The 23,989-nt window shown below is 38.8% G+C and overlaps 2 protein-coding genes across 4 annotated transcripts; both read right to left on the bottom strand.

Annotated features, from left to right (window-relative positions):
- Positions 1 to 647: 647 nt before the first annotated feature.
- Positions 648 to 11,421, bottom strand: LOC105055792 (tetraspanin-18). Its single transcript, XM_010937780.4, has 6 exons — positions 10,917 to 11,421; positions 10,441 to 10,540; positions 4,652 to 4,732; positions 4,438 to 4,542; positions 2,666 to 2,860; positions 648 to 1,007 (listed from the first exon to the last, which is right to left on the bottom strand). The coding sequence occupies exons 1-6, from the start codon at positions 11,078 to 11,080 to the stop codon at positions 906 to 908; spliced, it is 747 nt and encodes a 248-aa protein (XP_010936082.1). The 5' UTR covers positions 11,081 to 11,421; the 3' UTR covers positions 648 to 905.
- Positions 11,422 to 12,116: 695 nt separating this feature from the next.
- Positions 12,117 to 22,410, bottom strand: LOC105055793 (putative transcription factor bHLH056). 3 transcript variants are annotated; one of them, XM_073247046.1, is made up of 10 exons: positions 21,924 to 22,118; positions 21,393 to 21,837; positions 19,737 to 19,835; positions 19,573 to 19,638; positions 19,419 to 19,484; positions 15,838 to 16,266; positions 15,380 to 15,446; positions 13,002 to 14,255; positions 12,725 to 12,829; positions 12,117 to 12,597 (listed from the first exon to the last, which is right to left on the bottom strand). In XM_073247046.1, exons 1-8 carry the CDS (start codon positions 21,974 to 21,976, stop codon positions 14,251 to 14,253), a joined length of 1,230 nt encoding a protein of 409 aa, XP_073103147.1. In that variant the 5' UTR covers positions 21,977 to 22,118; the 3' UTR covers positions 12,117 to 12,597; positions 12,725 to 12,829; positions 13,002 to 14,250. The 3 variants fall into 3 exon arrangements, with proteins under 3 accessions (XP_073103147.1, XP_029123561.2, XP_010936085.1); XM_029267728.2 differs by lacking the exon at positions 21,924 to 22,118 and adding an exon at positions 22,143 to 22,410 and having other exon boundaries at positions 12,725 to 14,255; XM_010937783.4 differs by having other exon boundaries at positions 12,725 to 14,255.
- Positions 22,411 to 23,989: the final 1,579 nt, after the last annotated feature.

The following is a 23,989-nucleotide window of genomic DNA, read 5'->3' on the forward strand; positions in this document are numbered from 1 at the left end:
AACTTTTAAAATAACTGACAATACACCTGCGCCGTGGAACCACGCACAAAACAAGCCAAAGATGAATTTATAAGAAAAGAACCTTGGCTCCCAAGGAGATATGACTAAAATTGTAATGTATCGTGATTACTTGATTATCGAATGATAACAAGCCTGTGTGAGACTCTGCTTACTATTCTGACAATACTATAACATGCCTTCGCGGTTTTGCTTCCTTTTAACTATTTGTCTGCATCAACTGCTGCCAGCAAAAAAAAAAATGTTTTCTTTGTATCTTCTTTTTTTCTGTGACGGAAAATGGAGGGCCTGGCAAACACCAATCATGCAAGACGATGCCACAGACCTACTATCACGCCAGAAAATCCACATGCTGGTTGATATCATCTAAACTTAGATATGATCTATCCACATGCCGCTACCTGCAAGAAAACCTCCTTGTCCATTCAAGTGGTATCCTTTAGGAGACGGGAGATTTTCTAAGGGGTGCCTGAAACAATTACAACATCAATGCTCCCGGAGACAGCCAACTACATTTCACTTCCACAGAAGTTATTCTAGAGGGAGGCCTACAATCTAATGCAGAAAGAGAGGAATCTGAAGTGTCAGAGGAGCCATGACCCCGGTCCCCAAATACCCAATCAACAACAGAATCCTCAATGGTCCAATCGTCGTTTGAAATCATAAAATGTGATACCAACCGAACATAGGGTCCCACATGTGCACCCAGAGATTAATATATGCCTATTAAACAATATGACAAGATATTAACAGCATGATATTTACAGCCCCGTGGAAGGTGCCGTCCCCAGCACCCCAGCTATATAGAGAACGATTATACTACAAGGGTTCAAACCGTTCTAATGACAAAAGATGCTTGCAAACAGTAGTGGGTTTGTGTCCGATGCTCACAAGATGGAGCACTGCTTTCTGTTGTCACTGTTGCCATTTGCAGACGGTGCTTTTTGATCCACGCCATTGTATGAGAACTCACTCTGGTTCAATCCATACTGCAAAAAAAAAAAAAGAAAGAAAAGAAAAGAAAAAAAAAAAGAAATGGAGGAAAGAGGAGTACATCAGATGAAATAAATAAAGAAACACATCTTCATATATTTGTTGTGTAGAAAAGAATGAATGTTGCAACCACATCCATGTGGCATCACCATCAAAGAATATTATGACGAGAACAAGGACCATTGGGCGCTTGACAAACTGTTTGCACTTTCATTTTGCATCAAACCATTGGAACTGTAGCCATGAATAGCATAATCCTAATTGGACTAAACAACATGGCACTCAAAGGTTTTCCCCTTTTTTCAGAAGAATAGAAGCTTATACTTATGTCATTACGTGAAATGTAGTTGGGTTAAGTAACAAATCACTTGGTTAAGGTGGATGATCCTTCATTTTGATAAGGAGCATCTAGTCACACCCTTCTGAGGTTCGAAAAGGGCTCTGACCATAAAATACGCATACCTCAATCCTGTTTGAGGCTTAAAGTGCATTTTCCACCAAGAACAACAATAATATAACATCTCCAATTGAGTCTTAAACTTCCTGATCAACAAACATTAGAAATTTTAAGAAGAAAGAAAAGAACACATACAAAGTACTGTTGAATGTGAAGCCTTAGAACATGTGCCAGTAGCAATTTTGAGATTTATGTATACCTTAAGAACTAATGACTGGCGACTTAATAGCCATACCAAATCAAACAGAAACAATGAAAGTTGTAAATAGGATCAAAATACACCTGTCACGTTGCTTATGCAATAGGCAGTCTTATCCACGTAAATCAATGAGAAGCTATTTGTCATCTTATTTATCATAAAGGCATGGACTCAAAACTGCCTGGTAGACAACAGCATGAGCCGACAAACTATTTGTTCTGCATTTATCTAAGCATCATGATATCTCAATGGAGTATTTGAAACCAGCAAGGATTATATGAAACCATGTTTATGATCCATATGTCTGATCTTTTGGTGGCAGATCCATTCTCCAAATTTCTACCAACTTCTAAAATGAAATGTCCAGTCCGATTTTATTCTAATATTTTCAATTGCTAGTGCTGCTCAATTTGAATTTATAAGATGATTTTTGGTGGGTTTTTTTTTTCATCTGTTTTTGAGGCCGGGGGAGGGAATCTAGCTCCACTGATCAGAAAAAAATTCAGAGACTTGAACAAACGTGACATATAGAACAATGAAAATTAGGAAGATAAAAAGCAAGAGCAACTCATTCAAAATTTATAAAACATAAGGAATCTTATCCCATCAACGTCGAGTGGCTAATTGGACTGTTATGAACTAGGAACTGCCTTTAAATTATTTCTCACTATGATATGCAGGTCATTTTTTGATTTTTGCGTTCATCTCAGAACACTCCTCACTACGGCTGTATCTGGCAGTGCTGCAAATGTGCCAACCATTATAGTGGTCTTCCTTCACTTGTGCTCTACTGGTGCTACTCCCAGTGCTTCTCTAATCTACTGATTTACTCTTCACTGTTCCATAAATCCACCTCAACATCCTCAATTTGTTGCTCTTCACTGTTCACAGGCCATTCAACTTCCCAAAACTCAAATTTCAGATGATGGAGTCTACAATATAATTAGGAAAGTGCCAGATGAATAAGGAAAAATGTTTAATCTAAAACAGTAAAGTACCTTTTGTCTCATTTGTGAACTCCAGAAGTCTGAGTGAAAACCTTTGCCGCCAACAGAAGTTGAAGCATAACTAGAGCCACCTTGTGGGTCTAGAAGTGGCCTCCTTATAACTACGAAATCTTCATCACTATCATAGTCTACTCTTCTAGCTGGAACCATGGCACGCAAAATCATTGCCAAAAGAAGGGAGAGTGCCTGCACAAAGAATGGAAAAGGACATGTAATAAAATGCAAAACTTGCAGACAATGCTTTTTGATGTCTTCACTCAAATGCACCCTGTCTGCAGCAAGTCCTTAAGCACTAATACGTCAACATAAACAATTAAGAGCATGAAAAAGTAGGGGTGGCAATTTATGACTTAATCCATCAACCGGACCCGCAATCGACTTGCTGAAGCAAGTTCAGGTTTGGCATAAATAGGTTTGGCTCATAAACAGGTCAACCCTTCTAGACTTGTTTATTAAATGGATCAGGTTCAAGTTTAGACTTTTGACCCCTTCAACCCATTTTTGACCCATTTAATAATTGAGTCGCATTATGACTCAACATATCCAACCTATTTAAGACCTATTAAAACCTGCTTGACCTATTTCTATCCTGTTTAACCCAACTCGCTTAACTTATTTAACCTGTTTAAATTTATTTAATCCATACACTTTAACCTGTTTAACCCATTTACCTAACTTAACCTGTTTCATAAATAGGTTATGTGAGTTGGGATAATATTAGCTGTTTAATAAACAGATCATATTCAAATATGAATTTTTGACCTGTTTAATAAATAGATCATGTTCAGGTTAACGAATTTTTGATCCGATCTGCATCCAACCGGACTTGTATCTGACTCAACCTGATCCTATGGTCACCTCTATGAAAAAGTGGGGCTAGCTCATATGGTGCAAACAAATGCATGTTAATTAAATTACAAATATGATTTGAAAACTTTTTTCTTGTGCATGCATGTACACCATGCTGTGTGCTGATGCTATTGTCACCCATATGAAAAAGTGGGGGCCAGCTCACATGGTGCAAACAAATGCATGTTAATTAAATTATAAATAAGATTTGAAAACTTATTCTCTTGTGCATGCATGTACACATTTCTGCATGCTTGTGTGTTTCTGCACACTCTTCTTCTGCATATTGCCTACCCGTGTTTGCCTGAATGTGCACATGCAAGTGCGCCTGCATGTGTATTACGGGCATGCATTTGCAGGTGCATTGGTTTATGTACTACTGAAAAGTTAAAACTAGATTACTCCTCCAATCCCTATATTAAGACCATAAGTACTAAACTGAAATCAAAGCAAAAATTGTGGAATCTAATCGATGCTTGTTCTTGGCATTTGCCCTCTTTGATGAGCTTGCCAAAGTTTTGATAGATGATAATGACAACCTCCATAAAATTGTGAACATGAAAAATTACCTAACAAGTTTGTCATAAAAACTTTCATGTAACATCCACCATGCCGCAGCATACCACACCATACCAGGCATTATACCATACCAGTATTGAACTAATGCTCGATACAAGGGGTGTATCAAGCACTGGTGTGCTGAACCAACTCATATGGACACTATACCAACGTGGTACCCATATGGGTACTAAAACCAGTATTGCAAACCTTGGTTTCATGCATTGCACCTCAGTCATACGAGTTGGCACTTAATACCAATTGTCCATCAAGTAGGTTAATGCCAAATGTGCATCGAATAAGACAATATGTACCGACAGTTTCAAAAAATTGAAGGATACGAAAAAGCTGCATACCTGAATAACAATCACAGTTACAGCAACCCACTTGCATATATCCATATTCTCTTTTATAAATGCACAAAACCTTTTCAGTTCTTCAGTAGAGTCATATGGAAGATTCTGTGAAGCCATGATGAGGCAGCAGATTTCAAATAGCAATGCATGGAGACTAAAATACTTTATCAAATTAAAACTTGTTATTGTCAAATCTTATAAATCACATATTTACCTCTTCCCAATGTTTGTCGAACACGAGAATACTCACTAAAGTTGCTTCTAATAAAATAAGTATGATAGTCAATACTGCAAACTGTGGTTGATCCAAGTCAAGGTAAACTAAGATGACATTGAGTTCCACGCAATACTGACTTTCAATAAACACTAACCTAGGAACATTACATCCAAAGAAGGCAATTTCATAAGGATACTTTTTCAACAAGAAAACCATGGCTGAAATATCTAAAAGCAACAAGAAATGCTGACAGTGACTTCGCAAACCAAAATGAAAGGAAGTGTGCAACTTTCTGGTTGTTTATTGCAAGCATACAAGCCAACCTTTAAACCCAGCAAGATTTGCCCCAACTATCATAGCATAACATGTTATATTGGGGAACATGTTGCACCCCGTTTATAGAATTCTCAACTAGACATAAAAAAACCTGATCCAGTGCAACAAGCAAGGTTCATTGTGCCGGTACCAGGGCTCTATCGATCGGCCGGCATCATAGTTCAGTATGCCCTAGCGCCATTCCATGTTGGGCCGAACCGACATAGCAAAGAGGGTGAGGAAAGAGAGCTGCCAGGGCTGCTGAGGCTACCGAAGGACTGTCGAGACCCTCGAAGCACTGGAGGAGGGACGAAGCCCCTCCTCCTAATCAAAACAAGGACTTCGATCTATGTTTCCTTTTTTATTTTGCCGATTCTCGGTGAAGCCGGCAACCCGTTGCCAACTTCACTTAAGAGGTCCGCCCCTCCTAATCAAAACAAGGACTTCAATCTATGTTTCCTTTTTTATTTTGCCAATTCTCGATGAAGCCGGCAACCTGTTGCCAACTTCACTTAAGAGGAGGGCAGAGCCCCTCCCTTGACCCTTCGGAGGCCTCGGCTGCCCTTCGGTGGCCTTCTCTCCCTCTCCCTCTCCTTCCCTCCCCCCACTCTCTCTTTTCCTCTTTTTCTTTCTCCCTCTCCTTCTCCTTCGCTGGTTTCTCATTTTGAATGCCAAAACCGTCCTGATCTGCAACCAGCACAGCTCGGTACAATCGGCAACCCTCTGACTTTCAAAATCCATGTTGCCACTGCTTCGTTATGATCAAACACCAAAGCAACAGGTTCAATAATTAGTACCCTATGTCGAGTTATCCCATGGCTCAGTAAAACCTTGTTGTATCTCTCTTCCAATGTTGAACCTATGCGAAAAAATTTCCCTTCTTTATTTGCTTCTAACAATGCCTCTCTGCTCAGATGAAAGAATAACAACTGCTTAAGCATCCTGGTTTTCCTACAGTTCCTTCTAGTCACTATTTTCTCCTACAAGCCATCACTTCAATACCTTGGTCCCTAAAATATCTTCCAGCAGCCTATAATCCAAGGATCTTTCCTAGCTTTACCTTGATCAGACAGAAACCCCAAATCCAATTTCTCTAGTCTTGTTTCTAAGCGACCATTTTTTCCACCCATAATTAACTAAAACAGAAGTCCGAGCCTACAATTTAACATGCAAACAGAAATTCTACTAAAATAGAACTCCACTTCACATGACAATCTTAGGCTTCTAGCCTGAAAGTTGCCGGTCCTTTTTATTCTTTAGGCTAGTTCGATCTCCAAGAGATTATACATCCCATTAAGCCCACAGCCATTTGAGGCCTATAAACATCCACCCATGTAGCAATACTGTAACTTTACAATGACCAAAGCCTATTGCTCTTCACAAAAATCCAAAGCAACATGAAGGACTAATATATCCTATCTTCGCTCATAAAGAATTGTATTATAACATAGTAGGATATCATTAGATTAAAAATATTTCACAGCCAGAACATTCAACTGACCACTCACCTTTACTCCTTCAAGCACATTAGTTCATTGCTATATTATCCATTATTTACAAGAATAACAGTGAAAATCTGATGATCATCATGTGATTTCACCCATTTGGTCATTCGCAACAACACAACTAAAAAAATTGTTTGCAATCAAGTAACCATTAACAAAAGCAAATTGGATCGATGAAGCAAGGGACACATTTCCATTAAAATTTACCCCAGGACTATCATGAATGGTGTATGCTCCATACAGTAGGCTAACCTGTTATGAGAATCCTTATCACATCTCCTTTGAAGTATATGAGAATCATTCAAAGAACATGATAGGTAAAATGATTAGTGTCAAGTTCCATCTTATCTTGCATATATTGCCTCTTTGGCTCCTAAGCCGGACTTCTTTCCAATGCATTAACTTGATACCATAAATGTTCCAATGTGAAGTTAACCAAGCTAGATCACTACTTAAATTGCTTCCTCATATGATGTTCATACCCTTCTTGCAGATTTCGTTCTTGTCCTCAAAACTTAGTATTACAACCTCTATATTGCAACTTCTTGCATTGCGAGAAAATTTGGCATCTCTATCAGCTCTCTTATAATAAACTAGGATAAGTTTCTGCCGAGTTCCTGTTTTCTCAGAAGTCATGCTATCAAGATTCACCATCTTAGTACCAGATCCTATATTGATACCATCCTATTATAGTGTTGGTATGCGGTTAGTATGGTATGACACAGCGTACCGAGTGTCCATAATACTTAACTTTACCTGTTCCAAGCTGAAAGATTTCAGACTCCCTGAGAAATCCCTAGACCTAGTAAAAATATTGATTTCCTAAAACAGAAAAAGGAAGGGGGGGAAGATCAAGTACGTACAGGACTATGCAAGCCACAAGCATGGAGAGTTTTGTTCCCCTGCACCTGTGGTACACCTCAAGAAGAAATGCATGCAATTTTTCATTAGAGATGCAAAAAAATAGGGGTAAGCTAGGCCTCAAGCTTCTCACTTTTACCACATAAAAAGATACCTTACTTTTACTGTTGCACATAGCAGCAATCATAATCAAGATTCCCATCAGCATTCGGGAGAAAAAAAAACTCTGGACACCTATTTCCCCATATATTTCCAAAACTAATATAATTAAGTCCAACGGACAAATTACTGTGGATTGCTTTCAAACATGGAATTTCCATCAATGGGATCTTAATTATCTGAACATCCAAAATACAAACTCTAAATCATTTTCAAAGATCACTCAATGAATGACAATAGGAAGTATTCGAGCATACCTAAGGGCCTATTTGGATGACTGGGCCCAAAATTCCATAGGAATTATGAATTTGGGCCAATACAACCACCTAAATGAGGCTGGGCTAAACCTGTCTTTACAAATACCTAGAGAATAATTGCAATGGGCCAGGCCAAATCTCATAGGGAGAAAAAAAGACCTATTGAGCCCAAACCCACGACTCCTATGAGATTTTGGGCCTAATCATCCAAATAGGCCCTAAGTTTTCTCCTAACGTGCGCACGTGCATATATATATATATATATATATAGAGAGAGAGAGAGAGAGAGAGAGATTAGGCTCAAGTCGATCGGATTTAGCTTCAAATCTGGTTAGATTTCTTACTGTGTGATCCACACGGATCTCTATGCAATAAACAAAAAAGCTACTAGCCACTTTTCCATCCATTTGGATTTGAAAAAAATTAAAAAAGAATGCCATCAATGCAGATTGGATGGAAGCCCACATGCCATTAATGCGGATGGCATGGAAGTCCATGTATACCAAGGGTTGGAGGTTGAGTTTATGTTTATTCTAGAGCATTTCCTTTTATCTCGCAGAGTTTGTATTTATTCTAGAGTGTTTATGTTTTTATTTGTTTTGGACTCCTTTGTATTTATTTTACAAAGATTTGTGTTTATGCTAAAGGAATTTGTATTTTTTCCATTAGAAGTCTGTGATTATCCTCCATTATTGTTGTTTTTTATTTTTTTCAAACCCAAATGGGTGAAAAATGGCCGTTAACTTTTTGTTTTTCTACATAGAGATCCATGAAAATTGGATGGATCGGATGATAGGGAACTTGACCAGATTTGGCTCCAAATTCGATCGACCTGAGCCTAGTCTCTCTCTCTCTCTATATAAAACTAAAATAAGGTCGATTGGATTTGGATTTAGATTTAGATTTAGTCAGATCAAAACTCTACAATGAAAATTCTATATTGATGATCCACGCTGTTGGATGTGATCTACTACCTCAAAATGACTTGCACACTAAAAATCATATAATTTAAAGGTCCCTAGCCTATGCATCAAGTAGTCAAAAAAGGGACAACTTAAATAAAATTAAATTAGATGTATTTTTTGAAGGCTCCTAGCCTATGTATCAAGTCATCAAAAAATACATCTAATTTAATTTTATTTAAGTTGTCCAATTTTTATCTACTCGATGCATAGACTAGGAGCTTTCAAATCATATGATTTTTGGTGTGCAAACTGTTTTGATGTAGTAGATCGCATCCAACGGCTTAGATCATCAATATAGGATCCCATTATCCAGTCTTAATCTGACCGGATTTAAGTCCAAATACGGTCGATCTTACCCAAGTCTGTCTCTCTCTATATATATATGTATGTATATATATATGTATATGTATATATATGTGTGTATATATATATGTATGTATATATATGTGAGTGTGTGTGTATATATATGTATATATATGTATATATACGTATATATGTGTATATATATGTATATATATATGTGTGTGTGTATATATGTGTATATATATATATATGTATGTATATATATATATATATATGTATATATATGCATATGTATTATATATATTATATATATGTATATATATGTGTATATATTATATATATGTGTGTGTGTGTGTGTGTATGTATGTATATGTATATATATGTGTGTGTGTGTGTGTGTGGTGTGGCCATCAATAGGTTGTTTTAGAAGTTTTTTGTGCCAATTTAAGTTCTTCCATTTTATTGAAATGCTTATCATATTTATTCTTTCTTCTTCAAGAACTCATAAAATTTCTCAAAATTTTACCAGTATTTTCCTAAAATTTGTGAGTTTTCCAATAGGTCCTCAAATATCAACTATGTGACTACACTCTTAATTTTATAATAAAGGAAAAAGAAAAAGACCAAAATGTACTTAAATCTATGTAAAATATTTTAAACAAAGAAAGACATGAAAATTAGAATACTAAGAATTCAATGTAAAAAATGTAATATTGTTCATCTAGCATCTATAAAGGCTCAAACTAAGAGAAATGATTTGCAAGAAACAATTTACATGAAAAGAGCACAAGAAGACAAGCAATTCTACCAACTAAGAGGAAAGGGTCAAACCATGAGTCACAAAGTATGCTGGCAATAAGAATTCAATGTAAAAAATGTAATATTGTTCATCTAGCATCTATAAAGGTTCAAACTAAGAGAAATGATTTGCAAGAAACAATTTACATGAAAAGAGCATGAGAAGACAAGCAATTCTACCAACTAAGAGGAAAGGGTCAAAGCATGAGTCACAAAGTATGCTGGCAATACCATCTAACAAAAGTTAGAGGCAAGGAAAGGCAACAAAAAGCTCAAATTCTATTACAGTAAAAAAGTATGCTGGCGATACCATGTAACAAAAGTTAGAGGCAAGGAAAGGCAACAAAAAGCTCAAATTCTATTTCAGTAAAATAATCTCTCTCTCTCTCTCTCTCTCTCTCTCTCTCTCTCTCGTAATCAGTCAAAATCATTGCATTAATCAACTTCAAAAATATTCTTGACCTGTAGTTGAATTTGAGCAGTACCTTTCAGATCCACTGAGGCACACAAAAAGGATCAAGCAAGCAGAGTTCTACAACAATAGCATGTTTCAAGCTATATACATTCAAGCCGGTTGTGTAAAAATTAAGAGTAAGATTGAAAGATGCAACAATGTAGGATACGAAACAGAGGCAGCAGCCGTTAACAACTTCAGCAGCGATATGTCCTGTGAAAGCAATCAGACACAGCAAAACCCCTGCACCCATTATAGCGCATATAAACCTGCCCCACCACCAAAATCAAGAATCAAGAAGCCCACCAAAGAAACAACAATTATTCCAAAACAACATTACGAAAGATAGAGATACCAAAACTCATAAATCGACCGCAAGAACCCAATTTCCACACATCAATCCCTTAGTCAAGAAGCATGGAATGATTAATCAAAACAACAATGTCATAGAAAATGAAGAGAAAACAACCTTATAAGAAATAAGAAATTAGCTGCAAGAACCCATCCTCATTCATCAAAAGCCCTCTTCTTCTTCTTTTTTCTTTTTTTTTCTTTTTCCTCGAGAGCAATCAATCCCTCGATTCAATTAAACATGATAGATAACAAATCCGATCAATAAAAACCTAAAAGACAGAAGAGCTTTACCAAGGAGCCGGGAGGCCTTCGAGATCGAGATCGAGCCCTCGCCGGTTCCAGCGATTCAGTACCCATACCGAATAGATCAATATCGAGATCCCGACGAAGGTCTGCAAGAAGTTGAAGAACTTGAGGAGGACGGCGAGACAACTCTGGCCAAAGCTGGGACGCATCCTTCCCTCCTCCTCCCCTCCTTACCTAATTCTCTCTCTCTCTCTCTCTCTCCTTAGAAGCAAATACCCTAGCACGAAAGCAACTCGAGAACACCACCGAATTAGAAGCCCTAAAACTCCCACTCTTCTTCGGATTCTTCGATGAAGAGAGAGGGGCAAAGAGGAGAGGGGAGGGAGGTGGGCGATGATCGGAGAAAATATCGGCGCGGGTGAGAGTCGGAGCTGTCGTTTCACAGGAAGGAGATTATTATAATGTGATCCGGAGTCATGGGATGGGAGAAGAATAACGAAACGGTTGGAAGGACGGGAGGAGCCAGCTAGCCGGGGCAAAACGGGGATACAGAGGATTGGTTCACCATTGTGGGGCTAATTAATTAATATCACACAAAGTATGCGTGGACTGTATCTTGAGCCTTTTGTTTTTTTTGGGTAAAATCTTGAGTTCTTTTGTATGTGCATAGAGTGGAGCACCTGGACAGAGCTGGCATGCTGTGGGAGCCTGCGGGATGGCGGGACGCATCATCATCACCGTCATGGCTTGGCTCTAAAACCCAAACACGATATCGGCTGCACTTTACTTTTAAGTCAAGCTTGTGACTGCAAGTTGGGCTGGGTTGGATCTGGTCGAGCAAACTTGATTAGTTCGAATCCAGTTAAATTGTACGGTTTATATTCGAATTGGATTACTTACTTGATAAGTAGGATTTGGATGGGATATGATTTTCAGGTGGTAGATCTGAAATTATGATTTTTTTTTTTGATGAAGAATTATGATTATATATTTTTTTTTGGATAAATTTGGGAGTGACGTGAAAAAAAATAAATCCGATTCCTTTCATCCTCTCCTCGCTATCACATATGCACCATCTACAACCCACCACAGCAATAGTATAATTTTAGGGTAAATTATAATTTTTTTTTAAAAATTTATATTTATAACAGTTACATTCATTATTTTTTAAAATCGACATTTACGTATCAAAACTTAATATCGTTAGTTAAATCATTTTAAAAATTTAAAATAATTAAATTATCTTTCACTGTAACTCAGTAAATGAATTTTACCAGGACCTTTTCACACACCCAATTGGTCCACAAATTCCATCCACCCACACCCTCGTTATGCGGCTACAGCTTCTGATATTTTTTGTCCCAAAAAATAGGATCTGATGAGGCCCAGGTTGTAGAGATTCCTCTTCACGAAGCTCCCCAGGTAGAACAGCACAGCCCCATCACCGGCTGCCGCCTCATGGCTCGCCGGTCTTGTCCCGCAGACCCACTGTGGTCGGTCGTCGTTCACCTTGAGGATCTCGATGTCGATTTTCTCGATCACCGCATCGATCATCTTGGGGTCGGCCGGATGGTCGACGGCATCGGTGACGTAGAACATGTTCATCGGCGTTTGGCCTTTGGTGGAGACCTCGGCCCTCGTCACCGAGGCCATTCTCCCGGAACGTCTGGATCACGTCGGCGAGAAGGCCTTACCGGTCCATCATGCGCAGCTTCAATCGCAATCCCTGATATTCACCCACGAGAGGAATCAAATCTAATTGTAGTTGGGATTAGAGAACCGGATGCCTATCATGCTTTCTTTCTGGGAGGGAATTGAAGCTAATTTATTGCAAAGAATGATGAGGAAGGTACCTTGGGTGCTCTGCGCTCGATGGCGGCTTGCAAGCATTGGATCACACGCTGCCGCTCTGCTTCCAAATTGATTGGGCTTCCATCTAGATGCCTGATGCAAAATTTCTGAAAAGAAATAATTGATAAATTCAAGAATTAACCCATAATTTGAATAGAATCTCCCAAACAATTGTCAAATAAAGTCGAAATTTAACCTAAAAATAAGGAAAAATTTGAAAAATTTATCAGATGGGCTCAATCGCCATCTGTATCGATGGTGCCATGGAATACGACGTACTCCATGTCGGTGAGGATACACACGACGTCGAAGAGTAGCTTGGAGCGATCCCCGCATTGGATGTTGACGATCGAGTACCCGTGCTCGGTCCAGTGCTGGACCAAAATGGATGGCTACGATGACGATGCGGAGGACAAGAAGGTGGTCTCGACAGAGGAGATGCGCTCGTAGTCGCTGTCGGCGAACATGAGCTTGTGGAGGCGGCGATTGGAGTGAGCGACGGTACAGGCACGATGGCCGTCTTGGCGCCGCAGATGTCATGGTCGCCCTTGAGGACGTGGTGGAGGCAGGCCTCGATGCGATGCATTTGCTGGGGATCGTCGATTGAGGAGCCAGAATTCTCATTTCGAAGAAAGATGAGGGTGGCGATCCAGCCATTGTGGGTCCAAACGTTGGTTTTGACGATGGCGCAGCGAAAGTCAGTGAGGACGGCGAAGACCTCCGAGAGAAGGTCCGAGCAGTCGGTGCCGGTGAGCTCGAGGGTGGTGAGGCAGTCGAGGGTGGAGGATATTTTTATTATTTTTGAAAATTTTAATTACGTGACAGCTCGATCTCATTTTCGATCAGCGGGCTGCTTAACGGTCGATTAAATTGTAGTATTAAAGTAAACATTAGAGACATAAGTGTAGGTTTTCCAAGTTATTGGATTTAACTGTAATTTCGATCTAATCTTAAGAAAATTTTTACAATTTACTTTATATTTTATATAAAATATGAAAAGCGGTAGATTGTTTGATAGCTGCACTCAACCACAGCAATGGTGCATATAATCATATTGTTTTGATATAAATAGAGTTTGCATCCTAAAATGCAGAAAGTGGTGGATCTTGTCATCATGTAGTTTTCATGTACTTATCTCGTAAGACATACCTCGAATTTATGTTCTGGACTAGCAGATGACATCAAAAAGTTAATGAGGTTCGCATGGCAAAGCTACATAAATTTGATTAGAGGCTAACCAGCACACGCTTTATATTACGTAGCATAAGCAATATACAATTACACCTCTCATGTTTTATGTTATATAGCAAGTACAGGACATGAGAACGGACATCTATTATACTGATCAGGAGCTACACCTATGGTATCCTAAAAGTTAGCAGTGTCTCGTGATGGGTGGTGCTATACTCACATGTTCTGCAAAATCTAGAAGGCAGGTATGCGCAACTTTACTTCGTTGCATACTCCAACATGGTCCATTTTCGGAGGTAGTTGATGCAGCAGGTGATAACTAAAAAATGGCAACATTTCAGCCTGCAAAAGGGATGTATATGGAATGTGAGACTATTACTAGGAATTTTTAGGTCAAACAATATATAGAGACTAATTCAAAATCATATTTAGTTCATTTGCCTTATTATGAAGATATTCCGGTAAAAAAAAAATTGCAACAAACATTGCCCCTTGGTCTGATGTTATTCTCTACCATCATAGTTTTCCTCGGGTAGACACTTTTATATGTTATTAATTGGATCATGGCAGGTTTATTAAATAATACATACAGGATATGGCTAGTTAATGGTATAAAACTATAACTAGTCATGGCCACTAGTTAATTATCTTCAAGAACTTGTCCCGTGCAAAAACATCTCAAAAGTCATTGTTTGCTTGTTCTAATTTGTCTGTATGTTTATATTGTGCGTACGTATATATCATGTTTATGATGCAAAGAAAGACAACTACTTCTAAGAGGTTTCAATTGAGAAACACGTAGATCACATGACTATGAAATTCATGCACAATAATAGAATATAAATAATATTGTTTATTCACGAAACTTCAAGCATGCATGTATTTTCACTACAACAAAAATGATTATAGGTGATCCAAAGGAACTCCTATTGTCCGGCTGGCTCAATTATAGTTGATCCAGCAATAAGATGTGTGTGTATGCCTTCTTTTTTTTTTTTCTTTGTTTCTTTTGCTCTTTGTTTTTTCTGTTGAGAAAAAGGAAGACCCTAAACTCTACCTCTCTTCATTAAAAGAATCAAGCTTCATACAAAAGCGGTTCCATTAGGGATAACTGGGTAGCTGGAGGCCAGAGTACAGGAAAGGAAACAGTAATCCATTCCAATGGCATGTTCTGAAACATTCATCAGCAAGCTAAAGGTGGGATTCATCCTCTTAGGGACCAAAGTTTCCTATGCATGGAAGATTAAAATAAACTTCTTCATTGTTCCACTTGATAAGCCAACTGAATAGACATTTGCATTAATCAGGCCTACGCCAATGCCTAATAAAGATTTATATCAGAAGCCTAATTGTCCTAATGCCGATAAACGGCTTGCAAACAAATCAAAAGATTGTATCATCATCCAAAAAGCAAGATTTTTTTTATTTTTAAAGACCTGGCAAATATGAAAGGCATATCAGCCTACCGAGAATGTTATTTTCAGCATCATCAGTTCTCGTCTTGCTGGTTCCTGGTTGATCCACCACGCAACTCTGGCAAAAATTGCAAGAATCTATTGATATACCAACAGCGTTCAGATTAAAAAATATACATATATATCAAGTGAATAAAATATTTATTGCGACTTATGAGGAGAGGCTAAACTCAGTTTTGAAACTGCTGTTGTAAGACGATGAGGACACAAAGTAATCAACAATCTCAGAAAGCAAATATAATGGCTGCTAAAAATTGCTCTGGAAAACAATACTAATGGTACCAACATCTGGACCATCACCTCTGCACGCGGGTTCCATTTAGATATATAAAATACCATAATTCCAATCCACATGTGAACCCTAATCATAGACTCAAATATGAGATGACAAAAATGATATAGCATCTCAAGGTAGCAAGGTAGGGATAATTGCAAAGAAACATAAATACCTGAGATGATCCCTGGAGATGATGAAGGCCGACAAAAGGGCCATACGGATCACCAATTCGTGGAATTTGAACCATTTTTGCGCCTTGCATCCCGACCGAGTTTGATGAGGTCGGAACTCGCTGACCAGGTGCTTCAACTCCCATTTGGTCAGCTGTTGCCATAGTCGGTGAAAGAAAAGACGGCACAAAGAGCCTTGGGCTAAACTGAGCTGGAACAGGTGCAGCCATATGAGGACATGGCAAGAAGGATCCGTATTGAAGCAGCGGGCGGCCCGAGTCCCCAGCACCCATCACCGCACCCATTTTCGCCCCCGTGCCTACGCCCGCACCAACACCCACGCCAATCCCCATTCCAATCCCCATGGGTGGCGGGTACGTCTGGACACCCGGAAACATCACTGGCCCCATGCTGCATCCCGCGGACATCATCTGCAGCAGTTTTGATACCGTAAGAGAAAATTATTCTTATTTTTTCTAACAAGCAATGGACTTCAGCTTCGCGGCCATGGACTCAGTATTGGCGAGTCTGCCCTGATTAAGTTCAGGCAGTGGATCCCACCCATCAAGTGTCCCCAGCCAGGGTCGATGACAGTGCAAAAATTAAGAATGCCTTTGGTTAGTCATTAAAAAAATATTTTTTTATTTTTTAATTTTTAAAAAATAAAAATTAAAAAATAATATTTGATAACATCATAAAAAATAAAAAATTAAAATTAAAATAATCAAAATAATTACTTTATATACAAAATAAAAATTTTTTATTTTTTTTTTACTTATTCATATTTAAAATACCAAATCAAAAAGTAAAGAGCTTGAATCTTTTTTCCTCCTTGGGCCCTTCACCTCCCTACCTCCTCCTTCCTTTCTTTTCGAATTCTTCTTTCTCATTGAGTTCTTCACCTGCCGTTCCCAAACGTTACTTTTTACTTTATAGCAATATAGTTATTAAATATATTTTTTTATTTTTTTTATTTTTATTTAATAAAAAAATCAAAAAAATAAAAATATTTTTTAAAAATTAAAAATCAAAAATCAAAAAATGTAACCAAAGGCATCCTAAATTAACACCAAAAGGATTCCACGGGAGCACAAACCAATTTAACGGTAAAACTCTACACACATCTCACAGACTACTGTGGCATCAGGAGCAAAATAGCTGAAGGCAGCAGATGATAACAGATAAGAAAGAAAATATACACACAAGAAAACCAAGGAAACCAGCTTGTAATCACATCTCTTGTTTTGAAAGAGTCTTGGACGATGCATCCTAATGGAGGTAGTCTCCGGTGAAACATGTGTTCCAAAAATCAGAAGAACTTTAAGGGCACCGACTGACACAAGCAATATGTTGATAAAAAAATGGGGTTCATTGTAATTTTCCTTACTACTCTTGAAATAGGATTTAGTTGTGAGATACCAGGATGCAATTCTTCTTGCTGCACGTTTTTTTCTGACTGATAAGGGCGGTTCGTATTTTTGACTAGGAGAAATTATAAGACTGCAAACTCAGACGAAGGTGGTCCAATTTGTTCAGTTTAGAATCTAAAAGCAGGTGTCAGTCTCCACCAGGCGCTACAGTCTCCCAAGGAAAAGAACTAAAAGAAAAAAAAGAATAATATTTGGAAGAGATGAAAGCCTATATATACTTTATTTCATAAATAACTTTTCTTTTCTAATTGTGCTTTGTAGAAAGCCAGCGCCAGAAGGAGAAAGTGTAAGGCTTCCGTAACCATGAAGCCTTGTTCACTCCTTGTTCACTCTAAAAGGGGATTTTTAAGGAACATTTGCAACTTGTTCTTATTCAGGGCTAAGTCCCGTCATTGCAAAGTTCTTTGAATTCAAATAACACATTAATTTTACATCAAAAAATAACACATTAATTCGCATTCGCATAAATCGAGTTGTGCTAAATTTCATGAGCTGGGATCCTAACATGATGGACAGGCCACCTGCATCTCTCCTCTTACTTTTAAGTGGTAGAAGCCTCAAGGTCCTCCAATAAATTTGACTTCAGTAGAAATAGCACTAATTTGTGCATTACTTATGCTTGAACTATTGTGTTGGGTCGAACATATAGAAAGGACTGTAATGAAAAAATAGAATTCCATTGCGTAAGGCACTTTCAGAAAACTTTCTTGAAAATAGAGATTTTCCTTCTTATAGATACAAAATAACTTACAGAAATCCTATCTGTAGGATAGGATCCCCAACATAATATAAGATTGTATTTCTAATCACCTTTTAAATGAAGAAGCCACATCCAAAAGGATGAAGTGCAGTAGGAACGTTTGAGAAAAGGAAGCTTACAAAATATAAATTGAGAAGAGAAATTTTGTTAATTTATAAGAGTCCAAAGATAGCATATTTCTGAAGCGATGCAACTCTTTAGAGTCCGAACATTGCATATATATTTTTTTAAGAAAAATATAACACTATGGAATCCTTTGAAATGCTGCAGAGGTTTCCTAAAGTTAATAACTATCCAAGAGTTTAAAAAAATTAAAATATTTAGAGAATATTAGTAAATACTCAAGGAGTTTTATCCTATTTTTTTTAAAAAAATTATAATTATTAAAAAAAATACAACGAGAATATAGGAATGACAAAATCGATCCGATCCGATGGGTATACACCCTACCCAAATCTGATCAAACCTGAAAAGTAAGATTTGATCGGATTTGGGTAAAACCCGAAAACTGTAGTACAGACATGGGTAGGATATGGATAGTACTCTTTTTTACCCAAATCCAAATCCAAATACAAATCCGATCCGAACCTACGGATATGGATAGTACCCAAACCTATATCCGAATATATATATTTATAATTCTGTTTTGGTAATTCTGTTTTGATTGATAATATGCATAAAATTATTTTGATTATTTATATATTCTATGTTGAATTGTAATTCTATTTCTATGTTTGATTTCTATAAATCTGAACTTATAAATTATATTGTATGTTGAATTGGTAATTTTGTTTTGATTGATAATATGTATAAAATTATTTTGATTTTTTTTTTTATATGGGATAGGTATGGGACGGATATGGATGGGAATGGAGATGGGTATCTCTTTTCTCATCTGATCTGGTATTGGGTAGGATTTGAGTATAGGATATTAAGTTTGAGTTTGGAGATGGATGGTACAATATCTGACTCAAACATTACCATCTCTACGAGAACATGGTCAAGAGAATGATGATTTGTTACATGTTCTTATGCATTATGCATCACAAAGATGGGCCTATATGTTGTTCATGACTAGACAGGATTATTGCACGAAACAGAGTGCATCCGCTAGTCATGCATGTCATTTTTGAGAAAATCGCCTGTTTAGGCTCTCATGCTCGATATAAACTGCAGTCGGCATTGTCCAACAAGAGGACACATAGTACGGCAGCATAGTGGTTGCTAACAACAGCATGAAGTTTAATTGAGAATAATTTTATTTGCATGAAATACTCAACCATAGAGCCTATCGTTTCATGCTTTTGCATGAGCCAGAAAAGGGTGATCCTTTCATTCTAAAGAACATATCCAAAGTAAACAGGAAGAAGGTAGTAATGCAAGTTAGTTGTACCTGGACTTGTAACTGAAGTGATTTCAAGTATTCAATGGCCTCGTCCAGAGTTGAAGCTTTGTCCGACTGAAAATTGGAAGAAAACAAAAGGAATTTAAGGTGGAAGATCATCTGAATATTGCCTGTTGGCTAGATTAAATTGTAGGATGAGGACCTTGTTGCATCTGGGAATTAGTTCTTGCAAGGTCTTCATCTTCTCATTGATCCTATCACGACGCCTCTAACGATTGTCATCCATAGAACATCAGATAATGAGTACAAATTTAAGGAGATGAAAGCTAACCAGAAGTCTGCGTTAGTTAGTCAAAACAAGCGTACCCGCTCAGCAAGATTGTGGACCTCTGCAGCACGTGACCTTCTTACGGGTGCAGATCTGTGTGTGTCTTTCCTTTTGTCACCAGATTCAAACTCATCATCCTTTCATTCAGACAAAAAAAGCAAACAAAGTACGAATATCAGGGGAGACGAAAAATTCAAAAGACATCAGTTTTTTTTTTTCTTTTCAACCGCTGAGTTTTTGTTTTTAAACTTAAATTTTAAATAAAAAATAAAGTCAACCTTATCCTCCAAAATTTTAATTGATTCAAATATTTTAAAATTTTTTCTTTTTTAACCCCACATCGAACATATGAAAGCAAGTTCTCTTAAATGAAAACCTCATATCATAAAGTCTTGGTCTGGCTCTTGAAAAGTGGGCCAGTGAAGTTGCCGTGATAAAGAAAAACCATCCCCCTTCAATATGGGAAAAAAATATTTGTTGAGCCTGGTATCCAAGGTTGCTATGAGGTCTAAAAGAACAGATGACTGGTTTTGGAAGAAAATAAAAAATAATTTTTTTTTTATTTATTTTCAATTAAATTATTAATTTTTATGAAATTTAATTTAATATTAAAAAAATAAAAAAAAAATTAAAATTTTTCTTTTGAATCTATAGGCCCGGCTCGGACGCGTGCGACCGCACTACGACGGGGCTTATATTTTATTTTTTTGATCTTTATATTTTTTTGTTAAATTTTTAAATATTATGTTTGGTCCATCATTTTATATCCATTGAGTTAAATTATTTCTGTCCATTCTATTTATCTGTTTAGATTTATTGGCTTGTTTTAACTATTTAGATTAATTAATTATAAGATTAATATTTTTAAACATTGAACTAGCTAGACTGTGGATCTGTAAAATGATCCTGTAGAGGTCTCCGCCTATATCATGGCGTGAATTTTTCGAGTCCCACATGACGATTGGAAATAGCTTTAGGACATTTTATTGCATGTCTCTGAACTATAAATTTTAATTTTATTTAATATTAATTTTATATTTATATTAGATTGATTTAATATTAATATTTATTTATTAATTTAATTAGATTGCAGTTGCTTCACGTGGAAAACAATGTTTTTCAACGGTTCGGACGTCGGAGGTCTCGGAGGAGAAGACCTCTGCTCGCCCGCCAGTTGGTCCGCGACGAAGAAGGACTGATACGGCAGATGTGGAAGCGAGGGATGCGCCGGCGCGGAGGTCGGCACCATGCTTCCAGACGCAGTAAGTGTCGGAGGGGCGGCGCAAGGAAGAGGGAGCTGTCGAAGTGGTAAACGGACCGTAAATGGATCCAGAAACATCGCTCAAGCCTCGTTACATTTTTCCGTGAATCCTTTGCGCACACGTGTTGATTGATTGAACTCAATTAATAATTTTTTTCTAAAATGAATGGTATGTCGGCTTTTTTTTTTTTTTGTTTTCCTGGTTGCGGACTGATATGTCGGCTATCGAACAAAAAAAAGTACCCCATCGTGCGAAAATGGCGATCCTATGTCTTTATATTATGACTCTTCCCAGCCCCTTTTTATTTAGAAAAAAATAATCATCTAGTCGTGCACATCTGTATGCTGTGAAAACGATGCATCAGGATTCCCTAATCTATTTTCTTTATTTATTTTTAGTACTTGGAAAATGGAGAAGAGGGGTTGAACTGACCTCGTTCTGGCACCCGGAGTTGTCACCCTCCCTCGCCTTCCGCTTCCTGCCGTCCCCTGCGTGCGACCTCACAGGACCTCTCCTCAACCCCATCAACACCGCTGCCTGCCCCTCCACGGCCGGCATCTCGCTCGATTCCGCCACCGTGAAACCCTCCACCATGCGCTTCTTCGCGTCTCCAAGATCGGCCGTGGTCTCGCCGGTGGCCGCCGCCAGCAGCTCTCTGTACATATCGCCGCCGCCGTCCTCCCCGATCTGGTAGTGGATCCAAGAGGCAATATCGTCCTCCTCCATGAACAGCTGCCTCACCGCTTCCGCTACGGCGGACGATCCCATCTCCCCGGCTTCGGCGGTGGGCTGATCCGGTAGCGACGTCTCCGGGACCGGGTCACCGTGGGTCACCGGCCCTTTATTCGAGATCAGCCCCGGCAATTCATTCTCAAGCCTACAGAAGAATTCAAAAATTTACCAAGAGAATCCAAAGAAATTCTCGACGGAGAGGGAATTGATTAGGAGATGGAGGGGACGGACAAAGCGGGGCTTGTGTGGCGGAGGGGAAGGTCCAAGTCAGGAACACAGAACATCTCCTCCAGGAAGAAAGCGGGTGGGAGGGAATGGCGATGGAAGGATATATCCACACAACCACGAGAGCAGTAGGAGAAAAGATTCAGAGGTAGGATCGACGGGGATGATAAAAGATATATATAGATAGAATAACGATGTAGAGAATGAGAGAGGAGATCTGGTTACCCTTTGTTTTTTCGTTGGGAAGGAACATGGAGTCCCGCTGTATTATTGTTGCTGTTATTGCAGCTACTTCCCCCTTTGAACCGACTCGAGTCAGGGTTCGGGTCGTATGGTTCGCGCCAAAGAATGATTTGTCTCTATTTTGAGGTGTCGACCGTTCGATCGCCCCCCTCACAGGTCTCACGGTTCAATCCAACGGTAGATTCGCACGAAAGGTACAGCCCCAATCCGTCGCTTCGAGGGAGCAGAACACCGGGCCCGTTTCTCAGTCCAGAGACTTGCCAGCAAGGCTCCATAACGGCCGTTATGATACTTGTAACGGTAATTATGCCCGCTTTGCATAAGCTCCCTCGCCTAGTCAGCTAATATATATTATCCACGACTTGTTTAAAAAATAACAATCAGTATTTAACTAACCATTTTTTATTAAAATTACTAGTATAAATAAATGATGATTGTTGAAAAAAATTTTGTATGAGCCGATAATATGAAAAGACTTAAGGCCGAACATGTTTAAGCGTGCTAAGCCTGCTTGCTAAGCCCCCGCCGACCTATCGTCGGCTATGACCTCCATCGTTTCGTCGCTAATTAGTTCTCGACTTCTGCCTCATAAACGCTCTGCGACCTGAACAGATGAAGATCTACTGATTGATGCTCGATAATTCTCACTTGAGATTGCCGATATTTTCTCAATGGCAGATCCCTGCAGGCTGGGCTGAAGAGTCATCGACGTATGAGAATGATTAGCTCAATCTGATCAGATAATGATCTTCAACCGATCACAATCAGCCGACCAGCCTTCCGCTGTCAAACAGGCCCCCAGCCTTGACTTTTCCATCTAAGAACAGCACAGAGCATCCGACTTCTAATCGTGACTAACCAGTCTTTGGCACGCCGATATCAGTTTGGTACACCAGCTCAAAATTCAATGCCTGCCAGACGAGAGCTATCACAAAATGAATAAGATAACCATAACTACCATATCCCAATAGTCCCGTGCGATAATTCCGCCACTATGTGCAAACTGTGCCTTAGCCAGATGGGATCATGCCAATTGACTTACCAATGGAAGCTCCTGCCTCCGTCTATAAAAGAAGGCTCAAAGGAGACCCTAAAAAAAAAATATGCTAATACTCTGTCTCTCACACTCTTTCATTTATTGAACAAGAATTCTGACTTAAGTATCGGAGGGTCCCTACTGAAGCAACCTCCAGTTCGAATTTTTTGTGTAGATCACACCCGCGAGAGACCCATCTGGCCATCCACTCCAGCATCTCGATGCCATGTGAAATCTTATATCAATAGATTGACGCTAGAGGAAGGGTTTATCCCTATTTAGAGGAGTGCAGATCGAGAGCAGTACAACCATAGCACCTAAAAGAACTTCATCTTGCTGTACCAACGCCACCACCCCTCGACCGAAGAAGAGCCAGGCTAACAACCAGATACAGTTGTCATTGGCAGAAACTCCTCTTCCTCCTTAGCCTGCAGTGGTGAGGGTGGATCAGTTCAACCTACTCTTTCAGTAGGTTCAAAATCTGACGATTACTGTTTAGACGATCCGGGATGCTTTTGTACCTCCATCGGCTGCACCGTAGCCTGATCAAGCCATTCCTGCACCTCTATCAGCAACACCACCATCAAATTCGGCTTCGCAGCCACCACCACCAGAATAGCCGCACATGCCTCCCCAAAGTCTGAAGAGGAGACAAACCCATCAAAGCTGCCTTAAAAGTCTGAAACTAAGAAGGCCGCGATCTCTTAGCCCCCGATCAGGACATGACTCAACTTCTGGTTGGTGATCTTCCCAGCACTCCAAGGTCTGTACCATTCGAGATGCTATACTCGAG

Source organism: Elaeis guineensis, chromosome 12, assembly GCF_000442705.2.
Source record: "Elaeis guineensis isolate ETL-2024a chromosome 12, EG11, whole genome shotgun sequence".
In the NCBI taxonomy this organism is placed as follows: domain Eukaryota; kingdom Viridiplantae; phylum Streptophyta; class Magnoliopsida; order Arecales; family Arecaceae; genus Elaeis; species Elaeis guineensis.

What these genes read in the sequence shown, in the direction of transcription:
- LOC105055792 (XM_010937780.4), bottom strand. Translation starts at nt 11,080, where the DNA reads ATGCGTCCCAGCTTTGGCCAGAGTTGTCTCGCCGTCCTCCTCAAGTTC. An exon ending in GAAGGCCTCCCGGCTCCTTG is followed by an intron (nt 10,541 to 10,916) that starts GTAAAGCTCTTC and finishes GTGGTGGGGCAG; the next exon opens with GTTTATATGCGCTATAATGG. An exon ending in ACGGCTGCTGCCTCTGTTTC is followed by an intron (nt 4,733 to 10,440) that starts GTATCCTACATT and finishes GATCAACCACAG; the next exon opens with TTTGCAGTATTGACTATCAT.
- LOC105055793 (XM_073247046.1), bottom strand. Translation starts at nt 21,976, where the DNA reads ATGTTCTGTGTTCCTGACTTGGACCTTCCCCTCCGCCACACAAGCCCC. An exon ending in TAATTCCCAGATGCAACAAG is followed by an intron (nt 19,485 to 19,572) that starts GTCCTCATCCTA and finishes TCCAATTTTCAG; the next exon opens with TCGGACAAAGCTTCAACTCT. An exon ending in ATCTCCAGGGATCATCTCAG is followed by an intron (nt 15,447 to 15,837) that starts GTATTTATGTTT and finishes AATTTTTGCCAG; the next exon opens with AGTTGCGTGGTGGATCAACC.